Source organism: Vanessa cardui, chromosome 14, assembly GCF_905220365.1.
Source record: "Vanessa cardui chromosome 14, ilVanCard2.1, whole genome shotgun sequence".
Taxonomy (NCBI): domain Eukaryota; kingdom Metazoa; phylum Arthropoda; class Insecta; order Lepidoptera; family Nymphalidae; genus Vanessa; species Vanessa cardui.
This window is the reverse complement of record NC_061136.1, coordinates 5,985,848-6,008,591: the sequence shown is the minus strand read 5'-3', so window position 1 is coordinate 6,008,591 and position 22,744 is coordinate 5,985,848. Positions and strand designations below refer to the sequence as shown.

General features: G+C 30.1%; 1 protein-coding gene across 1 annotated transcript in view; it reads left to right on the top strand.

Moving 5' to 3' along the window:
* LOC124535255 (suppressor of lurcher protein 1) overlaps nt 1–22,744 on the top strand; it is a 311,311-nt gene that overhangs the window by 46,963 nt on the left and 241,604 nt on the right. Inside the window, exons 2-3 of the mRNA XM_047111390.1 lie at nt 5,212–5,273; nt 21,777–21,849. Coding sequence (XP_046967346.1) covers nt 5,250–5,273; nt 21,777–21,849 — 97 coding nt within the window. The 5' untranslated portion in view covers nt 5,212–5,249. The remainder of the gene's footprint in view (nt 1–5,211; nt 5,274–21,776; nt 21,850–22,744) is intronic.

Here is a 22,744-nt window from a genome sequence, read left to right as displayed (position 1 = left end):
TCATACGTCACTTTTTGACATTTCATGTATTAATAAATAATATATTTGCTGCATAAATATTTTTCTTTGAGATACCGCCTGTGATAGAATATAAGCACGCGTATGCGTCAATCCGCCAACTGATGGTAAATGGTCACTACTGGGCATAGATATTTCTATTCGCCAGCACCCTTGGGAGCAAAGTATAAGAATATAATAACTTTATTCAAGTCGACCCTTATAAGTGCTTTTGAATCGTTATTTTACCAAAAGCTACAGCCGGCTAAGATACTATGCAAGAAACCCACTTAATATTATATATATATGTACTACAAACTATATAATTATATCTTTCATTCTTACTCTCGTTTTAAGGGTTGGTTGTGGTATTAGACATTTATACAAAGTTTTCAAAAAGTTTCATCAAATTCGATTCAGCTTTTTTGCTGTGAAAGCGCAACATTCAGATATAAATTTAATTTTTATAAAATTAAATAGGTAAACTCTACAGGCTCTACAGCCTTCTGAATAAAAACCCCCTCTCTTTTTTGAGGAGAATGTTACGAGATTACTGCGGTCGGTTACACATGGCAGGATCTCACCCACGTGTAGCTTTCCTCACGACATTTTCTTTCATCTCCGAGTACGTGGTGAATTATAGATACTAATTAAACATTTAATGCTGTTTGCCCGTGTTTGAAAATTTGCGTGTTGGAACCACTGGGCCATATTTGGCCATCCCAGGTCTACCTATGTGATCCTTGTGTTTTTAATAATTTCATATTGATAGCAAAGAAAGCCTTGAGCATATTTTGTAATTAAACAATGCATTATCTCGCTTTTAATAACGTCACATAGTTGATGATCGTGAAACGTAGAAATGAATTATGATGACAGAAAGGCAGTTACAAAGCCATTATTAATTCGTTTAAAATGAATTATTTGTATATTTATAGCATTCTGCGTTCAAGGTATTTACTTTATAAAACCATTTAATGTTATAAATTTAAACGGTCGCTACGCGAACTAATGTTCTATAAAATACACGTTACATATGTGGTTTTATGTAAAACTTTGTAATTAATATTATATTCGTACAAATAAAATTAAAAGGTGCTTCAGTTACATGAAATACATAATAAGCGTGGACTTAGTACGGTTTGATTCCTCAATTGAATGTGTACAAATTTAATTGCACTTTACTAATATACTGTTATAAAAGTGATAGCAAAGAGTAACTACTGACTTAGTTACTTGCCGGTTTTTTTATGTTATAGGATGGCGGACGAGCATATGGGCCACCTGATGGTAAGTGGTCACCATCACCCATAGACAATGACGCTGTAAGAAATATTAAATATTCCTTACATCGTCAATGTGCCACCAACCTTGGGAACTAAGGTATTATGTCCCTTGTGCTTGTAGTTACACTGGCTCACACACCCTTCAAACCGTAACACACCAATACTGAGTACTGATATTTGGCGGTAGAATAACTGATGAGTGGGTGGTACCTACCCAAGCGGGCTTGCAAAAAGCCCTACCACCAAGTTATTCTATATACAATCAATTTTCAGAACCGGTAGTAGCTTTACCAAATATTAAATTCAATTCTGTATCAAGATAATTCAAAAGTGATTTTATGAGCCCACTTGAATAAAGTATATTTTGATTTCGACATAATAATTTCTTTCTTTAAAGAAATTACTTCTGAAACGTTTGACAATATTATAATATCATAAATAGAAAAAACGTATAGCAAATGTCGTCATTTATCTTAAAATACATCAGGAAAGTTGTAACACAACTTTCATTCATTTTCCTAACGATTAAAAAAAATATATTTGAACGATGTCGGTTTCATTAAAGACTACACTCGAATTAATTACAATTAAATTATTTTACTTGTCTATAAATATCAAAGATTTTGGAAAGCATTAGTATCTAAATCAGTACCTTTGAAAATTCAATGTACTCAAAGAACTAGCTGACTCTAAAGTTTGCCTCACTGGGTACGGTGCCGTCTGACCCATTTTTTCCACATAATGGGTGTCTAGGTAGTTGAACACTAGAAAATAACGGCAGATACATCGCATCAACGTTTCTCTGTGATTTACCGATGTATCCATGTATAACATTTCTTACAAAAAATGAATAACATTGCATTGTAATACTAAACTTAGCATTAAATATTTTGAATTTAAAACTTTTTTCGAGACTTATGCCGACTAAATGATATGTATATATTACATTTACATTATTTATTTATGATCATATTTAAATGTTGAACTTATATCATTATGTAAGATATTACCTTTTACTGAGACAATTTTATTGAAATTAATCCAAATGCTTATGCTTAATTAAAAAGACAGACATAAAATTACAAAATATCATCATCTTCATTCATTATTAATTTTCAAGACAAAAAGTTTCTTATAAATATCGAAGTTTTACTAATATAATCCTTAAACTTGACAAAGTAGTCTTAGAAAAATGTCTCGACGATTCGATTCGAAGCGATTTCAATCGTGTTGCACTTGTCCTTGAAATATTTTATATTCTTTTTTAAAAAAGGAACATAGTATTGCATACACTTTCACTACTTAATTGGAATTTCAATTTTGAATAGTGACGCATACAACATTGTGAAAATACTTTATAAATACGAAAAATTATTATATGTTACGCAGAGCGTTTTGAACGATTATAAAAATGATGAATCATAGGATCGTAAATTTTATTTTAGCTGCGTTATACAAACACTTACTTTGTATGAAATAAAATGTAAGATTATGTCACTAAAAATTATTTATTAGGCGATTTTGAAAGTAGCGAGAAATTCAAACGAATTCTCCAATATTTATTTGAGATCAGTCTTTTTTTAAAGCCGCTGAGTTAATTAAAATATTTTTGTGAAATTATTTACTTTCAATTATAAAAGTACAAGCTATAACGATTTTGTTGACCTTGGACTGAGAGATACGGTATAATATTAATCGTTAAACTTGGGCCAAAATCAATAATTTGTAACCGCTACTTAAGAACATTCAAATGCAGTTACAAAAATAACTAAATTACATTTGGATAAAGAATAAGTCTTCTTAAATGTAAGTTAAGATGTCATATTGTATAGTGTCCATTATCTTTTAAAATTACAAAATTGGAGTGACTGTTTGTAATATCAAATAGAGCTTTTTACTAATACGTATACTCAGTACATATACCAAAATATTTTTATAGAATGTATGTGTTCAAGAGGTCATTAACCTTAACACTTAATTCATAACATTTTTTCATAATTTGACTCTGCTTGTGATTATACTGAGGTAACTTAATTTGCATAATATCGCATACTGTTATGTTAATCAAAATTACACTGACGTGCCGGTCCATTAGTAACACGATCATGTAATCAGTGTAATGTCATTAATTTCATACAGATCCGTTTAAATGAAATTCAGTGAGCTTGCAGTTTAAATGTACAACATACAAAAAAGATAATCACTACATAGCATAAAACAAAGTCGCTTTCTCTGTCCTTATGTATGCTTAAATTTTTAAAAGTACGTAACGGATTTTGGTGTGGTTTTTTTTTAAATAGATAGAGTGATTCGAGAGAAAAGTTTCTGTATATTTCTGTATAAAGAAAAAAACTCTGATCATTTTACTTTCTTATATAATATCGTAAATAAACAAATTCTGTAGTATATTTACTATCAGCATTGCACCCGTGCGAAGCCGGGGCGCGTCGCTAGTCATTAATAAACAATCCAGGATGTTACTCTAAAAGAAATGGGTTACTGATAAATATCCAATAGTTTTAATAAAAAAATATTTAATACGATGTTTGCTTATAATTAACTTTTTTTTTTAGTAGAAAGCACTGTCTTCTCTTTGATTAGACGTTAGTTTATGTCTTTATTTCACTTAGCTGCGCCTAAAATATATTTTTATTAATTCGGCGTATTTTATAAAACAAAATGACTGACTAGCTTGCCGACGGATAGTATTAATTTGTATTCGGGAAATAAACATCACAGTATATACAAACATTTGATATCAAAATAACATTACATTAAAACATATGTATCTATATAGATATATAAAGGTATTCGCATTTTCCATCTTGAAGTTAAATTTCCAAAAATCCTTTCTTTGTGAATGTCTATGTTTATATGGGTTAAATTAATAACTATTATTCGACAGCGTATAACAGATTGCTGAAGCTTTTAGAGCTTTAAGTGACTTAAGAATTCTCTATGTAAAGCTACTAACTTAAATGTTACATTACTGAATAATCTTAGTCTTATCTGCTCAATGAGAATTTTTCGAAACTATTTCGTCATATCCCTGCACTGTGAGCTGGAAGACTTGCAGTGTTCCTTGCTCAGTCAAGCACAAGATTATAAATGCAAATTAAGCAAGTGTGAGGTGGACGTTCTCTGCTACAAACGTCAAGTATATTGGTCATTGAACTGTAATCAAAGATTAAGATTTGACACGCATTTGATCCAAGATGCTATCTTTAATAATATTCTGTAAAACATTTCATAACAAACTTTGGTCAGTTCGTAGTTACTAATCTCGATGGATGTAGATGTTAATAATATCAAAATAAAAGTTAATTATACGAAAGGAGTATTTAGATATTCAATAATTGTCAGAGGACGCGGTATTCAATATTGGTTGAAGTCATGTTAGAGTTTTATATGTCAATTTATTCGTAATAACTTCTACAGAACACCTATTAGCCCTTTTACATATACGTTTAGTTTTTTGGTGTGATTTCCGAAACATTTAAATACTTAACATTCTCTCTTAGCTGTAACATAATTCACGATATTTTTATTTACTGTTGAAATATTAATGATTTATTTACATAAAATAACGGCTTCAATTAATTAAACGGGCTCTACTCACTGGAATTTCTACCTATCATATATATTCTATGTATATACGTGTATATACTATTTATAAAATATGAATAAATACTAGTCTTAACGTGCGTACTAGTTAGATTTCAGCCATGTGCTAAAGTAATCTAAATACACGAATAAAAAGTAGCATATGTATCCATGTGTATGTATATTCATTTCAGAGGTTTAGCCGTACGTATTAATATATATTAAACATTTGGTGTGTTGGAAATCGTACTGACTTCAAATCTCTTATTTTTTAGTTATCTAAAAAAAGGAAAAAATATGTAATCGAATGTTTAATTTGTTTCAGATATATTAACGTTATTATTATGGCGAGGATAAGTCGCTATGGGACACGATAGTGCAATGAAGGTACGTTTGAATACATTTCTCTCATATGTCTTTTAATCTGTAGATTAAATAAAAAAAATCACTTCGTTATAAACATAGTTACATAATATAATAAAATCGATCGAAGCTATCTGTTCTATACCTATACAGCTCTAATAATCTTATTGCATAACTTTGTAGTTTTTAAGCAATTTTCCGTATTTCCGAAATTAATAATTATTGTGTTAATTCCTTTGGACATTATAAAAATTAAATAATATTTCTATAAGTTTTCTTATTTATTGATGTAATTCTACCGATATCTTGAAACGAAACACCGAAGTCTGACAAGAATAATCTATGAAAAATTACCTTGCTGAATATGGTATATCTATAGTATTGACTAAGCGTCCTCGAAGTGGACAAATTTCTCTCTAGAAGTCTTGAAGTTATTTCGCATTAATCAGTGGTAAACATCTTTGAATAGGTTCTATATTTAAATATGTTTACAAGTATAATATATTTTCTATCAGCGGTGTGAAATTTATTAATAATAAATTAACTATGTGAATACTTAAAAGCATCACGGCAGTTTAAAAATAGGTTGAATATGAAGCTGAAAATTATCTGTTTTTTTATGTATTATGTTACTTTAATAATATGTAAATAACCATCTATGAATTAAGAAAATAATAGTTATCCAAAGACGATCAAATACTCTATGCGAGGTGAGTGAGTGAGTGTTTGAGGTGAATTTGCCAATTAATTAATTAACATTATACTACTAAGGTTAGTAATACGCGCGAACAGTAGCTCTTGTTGACATTATAATATTCTCATGTTAATAAATATGTAAAGCAATTATTTAAGTCACATTTCATGATGTACTTAGAATTGATATTGTAGTAGATAGTTCTGTTATGCATATATTTTTATTAATTTTCATCGCTGATATTTGCTTTATCCTTTTTTAAGATTTAGGTGGGTGAAGGAGGAACTGGACTGGCTAAATCCATCACTTAGTCCTATCCTCAAAGAAGTTTCCCAGATAATTAATGATGACTAAGACAAACCAATCAATATTTTACCAGATTTACTAGGTGTTACTTACTTTTACTGGGGTAGGTTACCTCTCATCGTTAGTCGACCGCCTAGCAGCAATACTCTGCATTATTGCGTTTCATTTTGAAAGTTCAGTGAGCAAGTATAACTATACTAGGTGCAACTGACATAATAACTTAGTTCCCTAGATTGATAGCGCCTTGGAGATGTAAGGAATGATTAAGATTTCTTCGCCGACCAATCTCTATGGGTTGTAGTGACCACTAACACCAGCTGACCTAATTACCCGTTCGCTTAGCTATTTCATTAAAAAATATATAGTAAATAGTAAGCTAGCCCAGAAGCGAAATTAAAATGAAAACATATAATATATATATGCTGTTAATAATTGAATGATAAATTTTCATTCCAAAGTATCTGTAGTGAAAAATAACTGTTTTGCAATGAATTACACTTCGATTTGCTCTGATAGCACAAATCAAAGTATGAAAACATACGAATAATAAATGTAATGGAAAAAAAAACAATTTATAGGGATTAATAGTTTTTGCAATATCGCTAAACGTAAAGGTCTTTATAAAAAAAAACAGTAAAGCTATAAATCAAATAAAAATAATAAAAACGTTTCGAGTTGTTTTATAACTGTAACAACGGATATTCACAAAACCGAGCAATGGGATTAATTTATTTTTAAAAAGTTTGCGAGTCCACCGCTTGTCAACTTTTCACGTATATTTTATATTCTACTATTGTAAGTAAGAATTTAACTTTTTATTTATTTCACTCAAAGCGAATTGATAGATAAATAGAAGCGATACAATTTCGAATATAAACACATTGTTGATTAAACTAAGGTATTAAACTTAGAACAGCGGGTAAACAGATGCACATAGATTGTTCTCTTCCAATCATCAGAAATTTTACATCAGAAAGAAGAAGACAACATTTTGTGATAATAGTCCTTGTCGATTTTAGCCACAGTGTGATCAGTCTTAACAGTCAATAGCATAACATATTATAGTGTACGTAAATGCCCAAACATAAGTGCACTCTCATAATCCTTAAACCCATTATAGGAATGGCCTTAGATGCACTAGTCTACAAAGCAGACAATCATATTACTCGACCAACCTAATTTAATGTTTAGTACAAAGGAAGTAACCTCTTCTCAATATTTTACATTTAAAAAGACTAGAATATTGTGTTATATAACAAGCGAAAATCAAATTGAAAATCAAATCGTTTGTTTCGAATTTAGAACAACTGACCGTTGTAGAACCTCCTTTATTTTCCATATATAAATTGCATATAAAGACTTAAACAAACCTCGTTTGTCTGTTAAGATTACTGAAATAAAAAAAAGAATATGTAATTAAAAAGTCGTAACGGTTTTAGTGTCGACTTCCTCATTTAAGTTGAAATCCCGTCATGGTATTTAAGCTAGTTACTCGTAACTGGCACTTTTCCAACGTGCACAAAGGAGAAATATATATTCTATTATTTCTTTTTTAAATCTCAACAATGAGCCTGGATACTAACAATACCACAGCTATATGGTAATCCTATTATATACATGCTAAGGACAAATTATGACGGTCTCTTTGTGAATTAAATAACATATTTAATGCAACGTCGTTTTAGATTCCCGAAACGAAACAGATTTTTGACTCTCGGACCGAATGAATGCAAATGTTTTGTATTTAATATTTTCCGCTAGTGTCAAACTATACATTGCATTATAGTAAATTTAAATATTGTACAACATTTACGATTAAAAGGGAAAATAATAATTGGTTTACACTTTATTTATTTTGATAGTTCAGTTTGAAAGTAAATTTATACTTATAGGTACTATAAACTTTGATGGCCAAATTATTGAAAAAAATTTGCTAAAATTTGCCATGACGCAGGCTTGAACCCAAAGATTAACATATTTTTTTACCTAACACTCTCTACGATAGGACACTCTATACGAGAATATATTTTTAATACTCTAATAATCGTCGAATTTCATTAAATCTTCTTTGTCTTTGTGAAATTGAAAATTAACAATATATAAACGTAAAAATAATATTTTTATGAGTCGACCACTATAATGCCTCTCCTCGGATCACCGAATAGCCATAACTTTATTTTGACAAAACAACGTAAATCAAATTTTAAAGTAAAATAATCAAAGTAACTTCCTAGTAATATTATACATAAATATGTTCTTGTAAAGCTTTTGAAAAGATAAAAGGAACTATAAAGTCAAATGAAATATTAATATTAAAAATGATATTTTAAGTCTTTGAAAGGCTAGCTAGCATTTTCAACTCATCTTATAAAGTAAAGGCGCTGCAAAAGTGATTTACGTAAACTATCCTTCGGATATGAAACGGCTTTTACGAAGCACTTTACTAAACTAGCCGTATTTCTCTTTCGAACCCGCTTATCTAGAGCCATCGATGGACGTTAAAGCAAAGTTAAATGGAGATGAAAATCAACGACGGCTTGCCTCATTTCTGGGTCAAGCACAATTCCTAAACTACTTGATTGAGTAGTTTAATCTGAAAACAGTTCTGATTTATTTCTATTCTAAATGCCTAATAAACAGCAATTTGTTATGTCAGCTTTTGTTGCGCTCTGAAATTAATTCAGCGGTACTTTTGTCACAGTATAGTTTTTTTGAAGATCGATGGAAATCCGAACTGTAACCCGTGACCACGAACGCTGTAAAGTGCTCGAAACGTCGGGATGTCAAAAAGAAAAATTAATATACGCGATTTAAATACGTTATAACTATTTTTATTTAAATGTGTAATAATCGCGAAAATTTAAGACAACATTATTAATCCGAAGGAATTACGCATTAAGTTTAGTTATCAAATTCAATTGTGTAGATTATAACGTTGACACATAAACACTTTTTATCGTGATTAATATGGCCCGGTGTATTCTGTGAACATAACACATAATCACAAAACCAAGTTTCATTTTATATTGAATAACAACATATTATTTATATTAATAATAAAACAAACCGAACTAAAATTAACGTTTTACCTTTCTGTGTTAACTATGTCAAACAAATTCTATGAACCTTCCTTTAAAGCTTAAATCCTCGATTTTCACCGAGGGCGACATTATCGCGATATAAAACGGAAATTTAACGACAATTCAGAAGGTATTGTCAAATATTCCAGCTATTACCTGGGTTTAGGGTTACTTCACACTGAGATTTACGTTTCTTTGTAAGCTATCATACTGTACAAGTAATCACACATTGATTTTATGAAATACACTATCGTTAATCGTTTTAGGTGGAGTGTAATAGAGGAGATTTTGTTGAGCGAGTATTCTAAATGCTTGTAGCATAAGGGTTATTTTAGATACTATATTTGGCAACGTAACAATAGCATGAGAATTATTTTATATTTTTCACAGTACCAATGGTGTTAAGTGGAGGTGACTACAGAAAGCCCTTTTTATGTTAGGCATTTTTTATAACTAGTATATATACTAGCTAAATACATAAATGATTGCAGCCTAAGTTATTCCTTATTTATTAGTTAACTGCCAGTGAAAGTCCCGTCAAAATCGCTCCAGCTGTTCCAGAAAGTAGCCGGAATAAACAGACAGACAGACACAGATAAAAATCGTAAAAAAATATTGTGGTATATGTACCGTATACATGCATTGACTATAAAGGGGCTTTTTTAAATATTACAATCACACACTTCTTTATTATTATATGTATCGATAATACTACAAAGTTAAAAAGTTGACATTAAAGCATAATAATTAAATAATTATAACTCTTAAATTCGTTCAAATAACTTCTGCTCGACTTCATATGTTAATTGCCCTAATTATCTAAGGAAATGAATTGAATTATCACCACCCAGAGAATCAATATACAAATTTATTTAATTTATTTCCTCTGTACTAAAAGCCTCATCAAGATTTTTTTTTCAAAATGATTAATTATGCTCAATTTAAAATGTGATTTCGTATTTTTGATAAAGGCTAACAAAAATGTAAACAAAGAAGTTATTTTAGTAAAAAGGTGAACCCATATCCCAACAATTAAGACGTTTAGCCATAGATCACAGAATCAAAAGACAGTAAAGTACCTATTAATTGATATGTACTTAGTTTGTTTTTATTTTTTCAACCATTTCTGCCGTATACCTAAACCTTCACAGCCATAATTGATGATAGGACTCTTAAAAAACGTCTCTTCCTTATACCTAATGACAAGTGATTTGTTTAATAATGAAGTCTCTTTATTATAAAATTAATAACGAAACCAAGCTATAATTCACGGTTATATTTAATAAAAGTGGAAAAAATAATAACATTCGGGCGCTACAATTTTTATTTAACGAAAAAAATTATAATAGCGTAAAAAATTATAAATGAAGGCCTGTAAACAAAAGGAGCGAGATGTTAGCACATTTAATACGGCACCGCGAGAAACTTCGTTACAAATATAATGGAAGACAAAATTGAAAGAAAGGCGAAAAGAAAGAAGAACAATTTTGATATTTTTTAACCAATCAAAAAAGGTCCAACGCGTATCGTGTAAGTTAAAGTAATGGCTGGATAAGGAAGGATTATTTTACTTTTAAAGATAGAACGGGAAACAATGGAACCCATAGAAAATTGAATTGCATTGAGTATCTGTCGTACTTATTTTCAATAAAAACTCTTTGGAACATAGACATAAATTTCAAGGTAATTTGTAGAGTATTTCAAATTGAATATGATCGAATATGATAGTTTATAACGTGCTCACTTTAACATCACAAAAGCTAGCTGAATTTAATTGAAATATACCTAAGCTGTGTTATGAAAAACTATTGTGCGGAAAAAATATATTCTCTCTATATTTTTATTGCAACGATCGATCTTCCAAACAAATGGAACAGCTAAAAGCTGGTATTAATAACATTATATAATTATGACTATGTCAACATATATCCAGTGGAATAATGAAAGATTTTACGTCATAATGAAAGAAATGAAGTAATCTATCCGCATCCGTATCCATTAGCTGCGACACAAAGGCCGATGACAAAATGTCTTGAGACAAAAGAGGCAACGAAGAACCGTTGAAGAGTATCAAGACTTAATGCTTCTTCACATTAAAAGAACAATAGGAAGGGATTTTGTATCTAACAATCCTTTTGTAGTTTTTTTCAAGACATAATATATCCGTTATAAGATGATCTCGTTATTAAAGATGAGCTAAATTTAATTGAAAAGATTACAATAGAGTTATATGTATGTCGTTATTTTTTAAGTAAATAGAGTTTGGTTATGATGATAGAAAATAATAAGATATCTATCTTTATCTTTCCATTATGTTTACGGGTTGTATTCAGTCTGTATGTTGATCACGTATTGCATATTACCATATTGAGTTCGATTCGAATACGTCATTTTGTAGTGATGTATGTTCGAACAAATATATTCAGTATAAAAAATGCTTATTCATTTTGTTTTGTTATGATATATATACAATTGTACATAATATATTTGTGCAGATATATTTGTATAATATGTGCGCTATATTGGGTAGAATTGCATGCATTCTCGTCTACGTTATTGTAGTCGTATCTAACCGAGCAACAATATAATGTTGTGTAGTACAAAATGGATTAGTAATAATATGATCTCGTAAAAGCACAATAGGTTTTGCAATATATGCAGGTGATTGACCTGCATTCAGTATGCCAAATTCTATACTTGCTCAATATAGAAGAATTATAGTGAACTAGTCGGGCGTTCGCGAAAGTTTGCGTTTCTGAAAAAAAAATTTTAGGAATGCCAAAAGCTATCTAATTTCATTGTAAAACCTTATTAACGTTAGATAAGAAAATAAATTTTAACTATTCCTTTCATCGTCAATGCGCCAAACCAACCTTGGGTTGGTAACTAAGATGTAATGTCCCTGTATTTACTCTGGCTCACTCACCCTTCAAACACAACATTACTGAGAACTGTTGTTTGGTGTGGTACCTACCACCAATCATCAGTTATTCTACCGCCCCGGCGGCTTGCAGAAAGCCCTACCACCAAGTATATATTCAAAGTAAATATAAAATACTGGAACGTATATTTTCTTACATTTCTAAATTAAACATTTCGTTCTGTTAAGAAGCTTCTGAAGACAACTAAATCATTATGAACTGCACAAACGTAATACTATCAAAGGATGTGCTGACGTTTTTGAAACTGAGAGAGTTGTCTCATTAACACGAGGCCACGAGGCGCTCAATTAGTCACTAAGAAATAGTTAAGGACTCGATTACCGGAGCTCGTGTTCGTAACTTGTTAGTATTTAATTAAAATATTCTATAAAGCTTTAAAATTGATCTATTAATCTCGAGAAAACCGATATTTAAATTTTGATTGAAATTATTAAGTACTAAAAGTGTCTTAATTAAGTTTCTTCTACTCTTGACTTTAATTCTGTTGATTAATATTATACTTTATTTAAATATATAAGGAAGGTTTAAATGGTACAAGTATATAATAATGTATACAAAAATATTACTTTTTAATTATATATGAAGTCACAGTACAAAAGGAACACAATACAATAAATTACACTGTAGATTTAAAAAGTGGTCAATAATATAATATTAAAGCGAATATTGTATACTATTTAATATATTTAATGACGTCATACATTGTACAGAATTTGACAATATACTATATTTCACTTGTTCTAGTTTTATATAATTGATTGTCAACATCAGCTGGTTTTGAGAACAAAGTACACTAAAGAGCGAAAAAACATTGCGTTTAATTTTATTTGCTTACAAATTAACAAGAAACATTTAACCAAGTTGTTACTGTTTTCCAACAAGTATCTTCAAGTGCATTAAGAAACATTAGTTACGTTGCGAAGCGCGATGACAAAATATCTCAACTGAACACAAAGACTCGCCAAGGCCGACTAGGCTACTTTAACATCTTAATGTACTTTATCACCGAACAATACAAAACACTGCACAGCTTTATTACCAATGATAATATATTTTATCAAGTTACGTTTTATTATCTAAATAACAAAATGAAACACATTTTATACATAGTTTAAACTAATCAGTATGTAAAAATATTATGTGTTAATTACATTAAGGGAGTTTGGGTAACCACAGGAAAAAGGACCATTACATCTTAGCTCTTAATATTTCTTACTATTCCAATGACTATGGGCGGTTTGGTTGAGCCGAGATGGCCCAGTGGTTAGAACGCGTGCATCTTAAACAATGATTGCGGGTTCAAACCTAGGCATGCACCACTGATTTTTCATGTGCTTAATTTGTATTTATAATTCATCTCGTGGTCGGCGTTGAAGAAAAACATCGTGAGGAAACCAGCATGTGTCTAATTCCATAGAAATTCTGCCACATGTGTATTCCACCAACCTGCATTGGAACAGCGGTGTGGAATATGTCCCGAACCTTCTCCTCAAAGGGAGATGAGGCATTAATTCAGCAGTGGGAAATATACAGGTTGTCGTTGTTGTTGTAGGGCGGTGGTGATCACTTACTATTTTTAAGGTTGTATTAAATAAAAAAGGTAATGTATAATTTAATTAAATAGTTTACCGTCAAACAGCATATCAAAGTTTCATTTGTTGAGTTAGCCAGTGTTAAAATTCAATAGTAAATGTTCGTTTACTTTTAGATATTTCTTTCTATGGGGATAATCGTCATCATCATCAGGTAGCACATTTCATGGTAATCCTTAATTTTATATTAAAATAATTATACTTTCCGTAATCGTGAATTTCATTTGAAATCTGAATTGTTATTTAATTTATTTGGTGATTCTATTTCAATATTCTTAATACAAGTATGGTAAGGTAGTAGTAGTAGTAAGGTTATTAAGTATTATATTAATCTGCGCATGAAACTGAATTGACTTTTAATACGTTTAATTATATAACATAAAAGAAGGCCAGAATAAAACATAATTTAAGATAAATTGAATAACGACTGAACGACGATAAAACTTGTTACAATTAATTCATGCATTTCGAAACGAGGAAACAGTTACGTGACTATTAATTATTCCTACCAATTCTGAAATTATATTAAGTTAAAAACGATACATAAAAATGGTCGGATGTGGTTTGTCTGGTCACTTTAAGCATTTCCCATTTAGCACCCTTAATAATTAAATTTAAAAAACGTTTTATCGATTTTTAAATAAATTTTGGTATTAATAGGTAAAAAAATCTTAAATATCTATGATAAGATATCTATTATTATATATATTCATTATCATCATCATCATCTACAGCCCATGTTCGTCCACCGCTGGACATAGGTCTCTCCAATTGTATGCCACTGTGATCGTTCTTCAGCTACTCGCATTCAAGTCCTGACGATTTACGCAAGACGACTGGCTGGATCATACATCCAATGAATGTGTAAATTCAAAATTCTATCACATACATATCCAAACTCCAATTCTACCCTTCAAATTCACTTAAGAGATGAAGAACGCTGACAACAAAACTAGCATAATACCAATATATACACAATATCTTTGCTTACTCATGCAGCCTGCATGTGTAAGCTCTACATTCTAGCACATAATTACTCAAAATCCTACATCAAACTTCTAATTTACTTACGTATTTCTGCTTTATAGAACAACTATGACAATATAATGTCTTTGATAGCCTAGGTATAGCCATAGCCAGACTCTAATACCAAACTTCAAATTTACTTACTTCTCCTTTACAGAAGAAAGTAATTTGAAAGTAAAGGTCGGAGGCACATTGGCAATGCAAAGAATGTTTAATATTTCTTCCAGTGCGAATGTTTGTAGGCACTAGTGACCGCTTACTATCAGGGGACCCATCGGATAGTCCACTTGCTTAAAACAAAAAAGGCACTCTCCTCTCCGAAGTATAGATCACAGTGTAAAACTTTTTCTATACAATATTTACTAAAATTGCATTTTGACTTTGTATTAGAACCATGAAATTGATTCATATAACCTGTGAGTATCGTTAACGTTTCATAATCTGTAAAGATGTAATGTTAATATTCCATAGTGGTTCCAGAATGTTAACACGGTATTCAGTTATTAGCACGTTGATATTACATACGGTTTAGGCATGCGACATTACTAACTCACTAAATCTTCGTTAAGCGCGGGACGACATATGGTTTCGACCCCGGCGGGTGTTCGCTGGCTAGAATCATAATAATATATGGGATAAGAACATATTGCTAACAGCTGGATCGAATTTAATATTTTCGATGAAAATTATACGAACGATTTAATCAATTATTATATAAAAGTTTGTCAAAATCTGATTTATATAACGTTTTATTTAAATATTTACTGGTGGCTCACGAACCCGATGACAGGTTCTGTTTACATTTCATTTCATTGCTAAAATGTATCAAGTCTTTATTTAAAAAAAAAAGTTAAATGTCAAATATTTACATTAGTTAAAATAAAAATTTAACCTCTAACCGGCCAGTATTATTTTTCCACGTATAAAATTAATTATTTGTTGAATTTTAACAAATCAGTAAATAGCAATCTAAAATCTTTTTCTGAACATCTATGACGAAGCTCTTTAAATGTAGAGACTGTAACCATTTTTTTATGTGCATCCCAAAATATCTACAAAATTATATTTGTCATAATTAGGTCAAGTTTTGTCGTCGTTTGTTCGTAACATAATTATTATTCAGCTGTAGACGTGACTTAGTTGAAAAGTAGTTTTTCTAGTTCGTTGTCAGACCGATAAAATCTTATTGAGGTTGTTTGTGAAAAAATCTCAGTAACTGTAGTCCGGAGTGTCGGCAAAACAGTTTTAAATAAAATCTTTGAATTATTAACTAACAGTAAGGATATGAAATAACCAAGTGGTATTGAAAAACATCCTTTATATATCAATATTTTATTGACATCAACTTTAATTGGTAAATTAAAATGTTAGTACAATTATATTACTGTTTAGCCCTAAAAGCTCAAGAAACATATCCACTTATGTTTCTATTGAATTACGCCATAACTCAATAGAAGCCTATCCGTCGCTTATATTGTACAATACGAACATTATTTTTTTATACGACTGTATATCAAATCTTCATTGGTGAATTGAATGTTCATAGCAATCGTTTATGTTCTATCATTCAGCTATTTACGATACGTAATATGGCTTCGTTATTACCAAAGTTACTTGTAACAGAACAGATTTGTGCGAAGTTACGATCCAATAATATTTTTTATAGCAATATAAAGTTAGTATTACGTTTAAAATGATATTTTATCAGTGTTTAAATTTAAAGTTACATATATCGTCTAATACTATTCAATATATGGAGCAGTCTATAGAATAATTGTCTGTGCTTCATTAAGTATTTTCTTCTATGTTCTGTATGTAATAATTCAGAATTTTAGAGGAGTCTTGCCTCCTCCTCTAAAATTCTTGATAAAGGACTCATCTATATGAGTCCAGAACCCTTTATTAAAAAAGAAGAAACATTGATTTAAATTATAAAAGACATATAGGTTTAGTTAAGAAAAATGATGCTTGTGATATCTGAGGTCAAAAGAAATAAGAAAATGCTCAAGCTCCAAAACGGTAGCCGATTACTTCCAAAATTTTAATGGATGTACCAGAAGTTACTAATATAAATAAAATATGTGTATACTTAATTCTTAACATACAATTTGCTTTGGAGATTACAATGACGTGCAACTTCTTAGGATTAACAGTATTGGATTAATGTTGTTAAGTCATTATTAGTAGCAGTTGCTGCGGTAAAGGTCAACGCTAGTTGATTCAAAATAAATTTGTGAACTTCATGTAAATATGTCGAAAACAAGAGTTACGTTTGATAAGAAGAACTTCTTAAATAGCAATTGGTACCATCGTATCCAGAAAAGATTGTATGAATCATATTTATTGTATGAAAAGACAGAAATGAAACATTTGAATAAACTTCTTGGTGGTAGGGCTTTGTGCAAGCCCGTCTAGGTAGGTACCACCCACTCATCAGTTGTTGTGTTCCAGTTTGAAGGGTGAGTGAGCCAGTGTAACTACAAACACAAGGGACATAACATCTTAGTTCTCAAGGTTGGTGGCAATTTTGACGATGTAAGGAATAGTTAATATTGCTTACAGCTTCATTGTCTATGGGTGATGGTGACCACTAACCATCAGGTGGCCCATATGCTCGTCCGCCAACCTATATCTACAATAAAAACATCGATTTTCCAAGACTAAGAATGAGGCTTAAAATAATTAGAAAATACACCCGAAAAACGGTGTCTTAAAGTAATAGCTTAATAGGTGAAATCATATGAAGGCTAACGTAGAATTACAATAGAATTGGCTGAGAAAGAGAATCCTTCTGACAGGATATATAGTGATTGTGAACAAGGAAAATGTATCCGGTGGAAGTTATGAAAGAATCCATAGAAACAGGTTTTTTTGAACATCATTTATTGAGGTTTAATATTTAAATATTTATTAAGGAATTCAATATCAATATTTGCTTGTTTCGTAGATATTTGTTTGGAGTGGATCTTTACAATACATCGATTAAGCTTTGTGTTTTATTAAAAAAAAAACTAGTTCTTTCGAACATCAAGGTGCATGCTTAATGTTAGTGGACATACATATATGTGTGTACGTTCGGTATAGTGAAAATTTACCATTGCAAGACCAATTAGGCCTTCAATAAAGAAATGAGTTACTATGAGTCAGTAGTGGACTTGTTCATTGAGATATAGATGTTTGAAAGGATTTAGTACTGTTTAGTATTGAGCAGTTGGGATAAAATTAAGAAAATTTATAGCACTTAAGAGTCAATACAAGTTGACTTTTCATCGACTATTGTGCTCTTATGGTAAGATCCATAGTTCAGGAAACAGGTATTGAAGTCACCCGCGTGCACACAGGAAAAATTTTCAAAAGTATTAAATAATTAAATAATTTCATAAATACTTTCTAAGTTAGCTTAGTATTTGTTACAGCTACCATGTACATGGTGGTAGAAACTTAGCATCGGGTGGTAATATAAGAATTAAAATGATATTATTTTATCTAAGTAGGCTTTTACAAGCTACAGATGAATAATACTCACCTTTGTTCAATAAAAACACTATTTACTTGTGAAAACAAGAATTAAATTTCAATATTTTCCTCGTTAAGGTGTATTTATACGGCCTTAGAAGAAATTTTCAATATAATAATAAAGTTCTTTTGCCATTAATTAAAGGAAATTGTAGGACTTGATAAAAAACAGTTTTGTACTCTATTTTGTGAAAAAGGACGAGGTCGGTTGCACTTTCAACTGGTTACATTTTTTTTATAAAATTTCATAAAAGTGTTAATAATGAAGTTATATGACGATATCAAAGTACCTTTTCAATAAAATTTTCATTTACTCTTTTTCATATCATAAATACGAATAATTTTCATAATAATACAAATAAAAAAAAAATTATGCGCGGTGATTAAGATAAAAAAAGAGTTGTATCGATGATATAGACCTTTTATTTATAGGCTTAGTTAAAATTATAAGAAAGGTTAGGTAGTGTTCGAAAATAATTAATCGAATCCATAATACATACAACGCTTCATAAATAATTTCGTTCTATATCATGTTCTTCAAACATATTATAATGAATATAATAAACGATTGTACATATAAATTAACATCATGAAATACATTTCGTAAAAAAAGTAACGATTCACTAAAAATGAAATTTTTATACGGTAAACCAAATCTCCGAAAATGCACTGTGTCCGAGGCTAAAACCGTACAGGTAATACCGTCGAAATTTGTGGCCCTCACATTTTTAACTGCAAACGAATGTGGATAAAATAAAGTTCACGGTTTGTTTACTACAAAATAAAATTTACCTCGGCAACGATGCTGGATTCAACTGCACATTGGCCACACATTTTAGTTGTTTGCTTAGAACAAACTTCGGAAAGGAAAAACGAGTTAAAATGTACCTCGCTTGTAAATACTTAAAGTACCCTTAAGTCTCCATCGTTCTTGACCTGTAATTTATTCCTTTGCCGATTTTTATGTGGAAAAAACTAAATGTAAGATCATTTTAATATTATTTGAAATTGCTACGAATATTACAGATTGTCTTTTGTTTACTTTTTATTAAGATGAATATCAAAATATACTTTATTCAAGTAAGCTTTTACAAGCACTTCTAAATCGTCATCGTCATCGGTAAGTAGATTCTACCGAGAAGAACCGTCAAGTCAACTTAGCAGTTACTCATTTTCTATATTTAAAATATAATTAATATTGATTGTTTTTAATGAATAAAATACAAATACAATTTGACAGTTAAATGTTAATTACTTTTCTCAACAAATTTGTTTAATAAAAATAACTGCGATTCCAAAATACAGCACTACTTAGTAACTTTTTAAATGTTGTGTAGTTCAAATATAACGACTCAAAATCGTCGTGTTCATTATTATTTTTATAGTTTGGATTAAATTACCAAATAGAAATGTTTTTAACAATACATGATAATTTTAGTACCTTACCCTCAATGTGCAGTTTAGATATTGAATCAAAAACATTATTATGCACAGCTGTAAACATTTCTCACATATTAGTCGAATCGCTGTTTCTGTCTCTACTCAAAGTAATGCGACATTTCGAAGATTTGGTTCTGTTTATTTATTTTAGCTTTAATTTTAATTAAAGCAATGTTGTTCAATAATTAAATTAGCAATAAGAATTACTCCGAGCTGTACCACTCAAGCTCTTGACCTTCAAGGTAACGTTACGTAACTTTTTGAATTATCAATAATATTGAATATTTAAGTATTTATATAAATCTAAATTATTTTGAATTAAAAAATATTATATAGAATTAAATGCGAATTAATTTCTGGAATTAAAACTTCTGTTGAAGTCATATTTAAATAAAGTTCTAATTTTTTTAGGTCAAATTGATTCCGACTAAATTAATTTATTATGTCACAATTTAATTACGGATATCAACACCCATTGTTCGAAAAATATTCGGAAAGAATTTCAGTTCAATTAATCCGAATGAATGGTTATTATTCAACGCTTTTTGTTCTATTGTAATAATCAGAAAGGGATTATTTTTGACGCAATCGTAGCAAAGCCGATTTTATTATTAATTTTTAAAATTTTAAGAACTTAACATACATAAAATATAATTCGGGTGGATTTAATTTCAATCAAGTATAAAGCTGAACATCAAACAATTTTGTTTCAAGATATGTTTTATTAATTTAAAACCTAAATGCCCTTTATTTACTTAGGCTTCTTACAAGGCTCAATATTAGGTTAATTATAATATTAAACTTATAATGTTTACGTAGATTTTTTTAAAAAAAATTGTCACTAGACGATAACTCTTTTTCAATTGTACGTATAAAAATAATATAATGCAATTATATTTATGTATCCTATGTGAATACTTACGTATTATTTTATAATCGTGTACAGTGTTATAAGAATTGTTTTATTATTATACTTCTGGATTTTTTTAGAATGCTGAAATGAATATTAAGTTAGTAGTAAGGCCTGTGTTGATATCTATCCCACTATGTCATATATGGAATGTAAATTATTATTAGGTATATACTTGGAGTGAATAGAGAGTAAAACAATTGTTGTGTTCAAAATGTTGTTCAACCTTAAGTTTCATACGCCGTGGTGTAAATTCCGCCAAAAGCAATTAATGTCTTTTGACTGTTTTTTTTTTGTTATATTCAGAATATTACATACAAACTTTTATGTAATGCCACCTTTATATGTATGAAGATAGGGCACTAAAATTAATGATACCCATTTTTTTCAAATACACATTCATTGATTTTCATTATAAAACCTCATTTGATCCGATTACGTTATAGTAGGGTAGTATTTCATTTAATGATTCGTTGTCACAATGAACACGTAATAATTCATTACAATGTAAATATGTAACGGGTTCCATGTTCATGAATGATAGATATTTATTATCTATTATATTTATTTATCTAGCCCATATTACAGTGAACGTATTTTTATATAGGTATGGTGTAGATCTGTAGATACCCTATAAAAGTTTAGCGAGAAGTGTTTATTTATTTACTATTTCAAATGAAACTAAATCTACACTAATAATATGCGAAAGTAACTCTGCTTGTCTGACTCACTTTCACGCAATAGCCATTCAACCAATTTGATTGAAATTTTGTACACAAATAGTGTAGAGTCTGAGAAAGGACATATACTTTTTTGGAAACGAAGGAATAAGAGCTCTTTGTATATCAATCGTCAAAGAAATATTTAAAGTTAATATGTAAAAAAAAATCATATTCTACGTTAGCAAATACGCGGGTGCTATAGATATAGAACAAGATAATTTTATAGCGAATAAAACATTACTATTTATTTGCTCTAAATTTTATTAAGTAATAAATAAATTATTTATTCTTTGTTTCAGTTATCGGCGACTTTGCTGGTGTTGCTTCATTTGTCAATGCACGTTGTTGATGAAGGGCAGGCTGTTAACCCGAGTAAGTAAATGTAGCAAGAGAAGCGGCATATTAATGCCCCTTTGCTAAGCAAAGGACTTTGCGCTTGAGCAGATGGTTTGAATTGTATTCCACATCTCTGCTTCAGCGTCGGTTAGCGGATACACATGTGGCATAATTTCAGTAATCTGACACATGCGTGGTTCATGGAGTTTTACTTCGCAGTTGAGAAAGTAATGAATTAGAAAATCAAACAAATGAAGCATGGAAACTATTTTGTTCAGATAATGTTCTAGTCACTTGGTCATCGATTGAGGCAATAGTCTTCTTTTTATGTTACTACGTTGTGTTACCATGCACAAAAATGTAGACTTTAAAATAGATGGTTTTATCGTATACGTATAATACCACGGCCAATAGGTAGTAAGATCTATTAACTATTCCTTACACATGCTATGAAATAAGACACGTGTAAAAACCTAGCATTTCAAACCCGAAATACATTGCTATTAAGCGGTAGAATAATGTGTTTGTAGTGACTACTACCCCAGATTTTAACGTAAATTTTCTCTCTCTTTTCAATTTATTTATGTAATTCCATGTTCGAAAAAATCTTGACACACGTATAATTTTGTATGTATAATATTTAATAGGTCTAGTATTATCCCGGTAGAACATTGGCTAATTATGATGATGATGTATAGTTGTGTGCTAACGATTATTAGAGTGTTATTCGAATGCAATTAAGGAATACGGTATATTAGATGACAATTACAATGTGAATGTAATTAACCCATTGTGTAGCTTACAAGCCTTGATCAACCATTTGGCAATTTACAGGACTGCTTAAGTTAAGCCTGCTTTTGCAGTCAAGAGGCTTAAATGCAGTCTAGACTCCAAACTTAATCAAATTTAATTGCATGTAGATTTCTATTGA